The sequence below is a fragment of the Nerophis ophidion genome, linkage group LG25 (assembly GCF_033978795.1).
Source record: "Nerophis ophidion isolate RoL-2023_Sa linkage group LG25, RoL_Noph_v1.0, whole genome shotgun sequence".
Classification (NCBI taxonomy): Eukaryota; Metazoa; Chordata; class Actinopteri; order Syngnathiformes; family Syngnathidae; genus Nerophis; species Nerophis ophidion.
Genome location: NC_084635.1, coordinates 37,167,061 through 37,172,060, shown reverse-complemented (window position 1 = coordinate 37,172,060; position 5,000 = coordinate 37,167,061). Strand labels below are relative to the sequence as shown.

The 5,000-nt window shown below is 42.5% G+C and overlaps 1 protein-coding gene across 5 annotated transcripts in view; it reads left to right on the top strand.

Moving 5' to 3' along the window:
* LOC133542827 (ephrin type-A receptor 6-like) overlaps positions 1–5,000 on the top strand; it is a 223,251-nt gene that overhangs the window by 40,133 nt on the left and 178,118 nt on the right. For all 5 annotated transcript variants that reach the window (XM_061887022.1, XM_061887021.1, XM_061887018.1 and 2 more), the window contains exon 2: positions 3,826–3,890. In XM_061887022.1, coding sequence (XP_061743006.1) covers positions 3,826–3,890 — 65 coding nt within the window. The remainder of the gene's footprint in view (positions 1–3,825; positions 3,891–5,000) is intronic.

Below are 5,000 nucleotides of genomic sequence, written 5' to 3'. Positions count from 1 at the left end.
CTGAGAAACCCACGCCGGGGGGAAAAAAACAGTTGCGACGCCATTGTTGTTTTGGTAATTAATCGTTTCTTTAATCCTGAGTTAGCGAATCATTGTTCGAAAGTTTGACTTCGTGAGGTCATAAAGAGAGTCCTGGTCGGACAGTGCCAATGTTTTCCAGGCCAGGGGACAAGAAATACCGTATTTTCCGGACCATAGGGCGCACTGCTGATGAATGGTCTATTTTTGATCTTTTTCCATATATAAGGGCGAATTAAACCGGTCATATTATTATTATTATTATTTTTTTAAATGTAAATCACTTTCTTGAAGTCTACATAACATGTAATGGTTAACTTTGGTCAAAATGTTGAATAGATTATGTTTTACAGACCATCTTCTGACAGCCGCTTCAGGATGTGGCGTTTTGTGGGCGGGTCTTATTTACGTGGTGGCAGCGTCTTCTCCCCCGTCATTTTTCTTGTAGCGGTGTAGCGTGCAAGGACGGGAGTGGAAGAAGTGTCAAAAGATGGAGCTAACTGTTTTAATGACATTCAGACTTTACTTCAATCAATAACGGAGCAGCATCTCCTCATCCGGAAACAACACAATGTGTCCCGTAAAAAAAAATGTCCAACCGGAACTCTGTAATAACTACAGTTCCTTGGGTGAATAATGTAAACTCACCATACCGGTATGTTTTAAAGCTGTCATGGCGAGTTTACTGACAGATATAAGTAAGAACTTTACATTACTTTGCCATGATCCATGGTCTTTGTAATGTTCTGTTAGTTTTGGACTCCATTAGTTCCTGTTTTTTGCGCACTCTTGTTTGGTTTCGTTGCTATGGTTACGTATTTGTTTCACCTGCAGCTGGTGTTCGAGACGCTCACCTGGCTCAAATCAAGAGACATTATTTAAGCCTGTATTTGCCAGGCAGTTGTCCTGGCCTCATTGTTTGTTTCAGGCAATGCCAAAGTTTATGCTGTTTGTTTAGCTCATGCCTTGCCAAGTAAGTCTTGTTTGTGCCATGCCATAGTCCATGCTAAGTGTTAGCTTCTATGTTTCCTGTGTTAAGTTTTATTATGAGAGGTAATACGAGAAAAAGAAGGTGCAAATCTGGTAATAAATGAAGGAAGAATTAATTCCCAAGAAAAACAGCAGGGAGTCCATCGTCTGACGGGGGTTTGGCTTAAATGGGGGGAATATGTCGTATAGAAACCCGTAATTTGTCAAGTGTGAGGCAAAAGCGTTGTTACAAAAAGTAGCATTACTGCTAATATGTAGCATCATTTGAAAAGTCACCCGCTAGAGAATGAAGAGTGCTTGAAACTCCGCATGTCAACATCTCTGTTCTGTGCCACACCAACAAAATGCAGAGGCAACCATTTCCACATCAACTCCGTACGGAAAAAATAGTCAACAACAGAAGGAGATAACGTCCGCAGGAACCTACCACATAGCGAAGGACATACACTATTTATTTTCCTCTTATGCCGCTCATTTTTATTTGACACTTTTTGAAATATCTTGTGTGACATCATGCACAAAAGTGCCCTTTATTTGTTTTAAACTATTGTAGTGGCGTTCTGTACAAAAAGTGCACTTTAATTTAGTGTTGTGTTGTCATTGTGACAGTACCTTGCTGTCGTGTGGGTTCTCAGGACCACCAAGGAAGGACATTGTGGCGCAGGTTAGACTTTCTTTTATTTTTCAAAAATAAAAAGTCTCTAAGGGTTGCTTTTCAGCCTTAGCGTGTCCTGCTTCCTCTGCCGCTCCACCTTTTCAGTCGCGTGCGTCTTTTTCTTCCTGTGGCTCTCTCTCGCTTAACATCCGCTTCCTTCTGGCTCCTTCTCTCTCCGTCTCTCCCCCCGGCGTTTACAGCCACTGCCCTTTTTTACAGTGCAAGAGGAGATTTTTAAATTGTGCCCAGCTGGGCAACCCACGCACCTGATAATATTTGCGGGGTTGATCCCGCCGCGCCCCATCTCGCTGCTTGCTCGCAGACCACGCCTCCTCGCCGCCATCTTGGGCTGGGTTCCGGCGTGCCCTGCCTTGCTGTCGGTCTGCCGGCCACGCCTCCTTGCCGCCATCTTGCAGCGGGCTACGGTGTGCCCTGCCTCGCTGTTTTACTGACGGCTCCGCCACTCATCTTACTGACATCATGCACAAAAGTGCACTCATAGCTTGTTTTAAAATGTCTCTGACAATCTTGCACTTTCTGTTTTGAAATGACATGTTTGTGCCACTACTTAATAATTGTTTACTAAATATAGTTTTGGTAAATTGTCTTAGTTGTGATTTCCCTCTCTGCATGAAAGTTAAAAAGTAGCATATATTAATGCAGTATGAAGAATAATGTTTGAATGTAGACACATAGAATCATCATACTGTTTGTTTGTGTTTTAGTTTTTCCTCTGTGTGTGTTTAGTATTTCCTGTTTTTAGTTCCTGTCAGCGCTCTTATTTTGTCCGTTTCCTGTTTTTTTCCCCCTCTGCGCTGTTTCCCCCTCAGCTGCAGCTGATTGGCACCTGGCCACACCTGGTGTCAATCAGCCCGAGCCTATTTGTACCTGCCTTGTCTTGGATTGTGCTGGATTATTGTATCGTCACTTCTTGTCGCTGCTACCTGTCGTCTCGTATCATGTCTTGTCAATGTGGCGGCATAGCTCGGTTGGTAGAGTGGCCGTGTCAGCAACCTGAGGATTGCAGGTTTGATTCCCGCTTCTGCCATCCTAGTCACTGCCGTTGTGTCCTTGGGCAAGACACTTTACCCACCTGCTCCCAGTGCCACCCACACTGGTTTAAATGTAACTTAGATATTGGGTTTCACTATGTAAAGCGCTTTGAGTCACTAAAGAAAAGCTCTATATAAATATAATTCACTTCAGTTCACAATGCAATCTTGCGGTAAGCTACATTTGATTACGGTTTTTAGCTTACTGCCTTTTGTTCCCTGCTTCCAAGTTTGTACGACTTCTGTTTTCTGCTCGATACCTGCCAGCTTCCACGCCAGGCCCCTTTTTATTTTTACTAGCTTCTATGCTAAGCTCCGTTTATTTTCCAGCTCCCATGCTGGCTCTCTTAGTTTGTTATCCGCCCACGTGCGCATTTTTTGTTGTACCCCTTCGGTTTGTTCTTGTTGTAGTATTTTTATCAAATCATGTTTTCTCACTCCATGCCTGCCTCCATCTCTGCATCTTGGGGTTCGACACAAACTAACTCTGACAACTTGCACTACATTGGGTCATACAAGTACACACTGTGCATATTTATTTATAGGCCTGAATTACTTACATTGTTATAATATCAGCATTAAAAATGATCAGACTATTTAACTGAATGCAATCTCCCTGTGGCTGAGATTCTCTATCGAAGTCCTGACATTTTGCAGGTTAAATTGAAGGCTTGGGCGAGCAGCACTTGGGGAGTCGGGCTGTAGTTTGGACACCCTTGGATTAGACGTATGAAAAGTAAAATCCTCCTTTGGGTTTAGTTCCAGTATGCATTTCTTATTTTATGAATTCATATGGAACACTCCTCCCGACCTCTATAGAAGTCAACTTCTCCTCGAGACGGCGGTCAGGTGTCTCTTAGGGGCGTGGTTACCTGGGTCTTCTAAAGAGCTGTTATTTTACACACGGTTGAATCTGTTAAGGGCGTCACGACTGTCTCTGCTCGCTGACAACTTGATGAGTATTGTCGGTCCTTTTCCCATTTTGCCGTTTCCATTTCTCTTCTCTTTCATTTGCGAGCCCACCCTCTTTTTGCACTCTCCTTTTGTTTGTGGTTTCCTGCCATTGCTGTGCTCTTCACTCTCCTAACCTCTCATTTTTGCTCTCCTCAGTGATTCTTTTGGACACCACGGCGGTGCTGGGGGAACTGGACTGGAAGACCTACCCTGTCAACGGGGTGAGCGATGTTAGCGTTGTCTTATTTGGGAGTGAAGTTGACCTTAAAAGTGAAGTGAACATGACCTCCATCATTAAGGATGTAACAACATGAAAGTGTCATCATGATGTCAATTCTCCAATGCATACACACATGTGGTTTCCCACACCACCCATCCATCTATTTAGGGACCGATGTCCCTTTGGGACAGAGGAACCTATTGAATTTCTAAGGTTTTTCTCATGATCCGCTGCTCGGATCATGTCATATTCTGGTTTTGTTACGTTTTTCTGCAACGTTCACAGACTCTTGCACATTAAATCAACAAAAACTCCTGACTTTGGAGCAATGTTCACAGACTCTTGTAAATTAAATCAACAAAAACTCCTGACTTTGGAGCAATGTTCACAAACTGTTGCACATTAAATCAACAAAAACTCCTGACTTTGGAGCAATGTTCACAGACTCTTGCACATTAAATCAACAAAAACTCCTGACTTTGGAGCAACGTTCACAGACTCTTGCACATTAAATCAACAAAAACTCCTGACTTTGGAGCAACGTTCACAGACTCTTGCACATTAAATCAACAAAAAATCTTGACTTTGGAGCAATTTTCACAAACTCTTGCACATTAAATCAACAAAAACTCCTGACTTTGGAGCAATGTTCACAGACTCTTGCACATTAAATCAACAAAAAAATCCTGACTTTGAAGCAACGTTCACAGACTCTTGCACATTAAATCAACAAAAACTCCTGACTTTGGAGCAACGTTTACAGACTCTTGCACATTAAATCAACAAAAACTCCTGACTTTGGAGCAATGTTCACAGACTCTTGCACATTAAATCAACAAAAACTCCTGACTTTGGAGCAACGTTCACAGACTCTTGCACATTAAATCAACAAAAACGCCTGACTTTGGAGCAATGTTCACAGACTCTTGCACATTAAATCAACAAAAACGCCTGACTTTGGAGAAACGTTCACAGACTCTTGCACATTAAATCAACAAAAACTCCTGACTATGGAGCAATGTTCACAGACTCTTGCACATTAAATCAACAAAAACGCCTGACTTTGGAGAAACGTTCACAGACTCTTGCACATTAAATCAACAAAAACTCT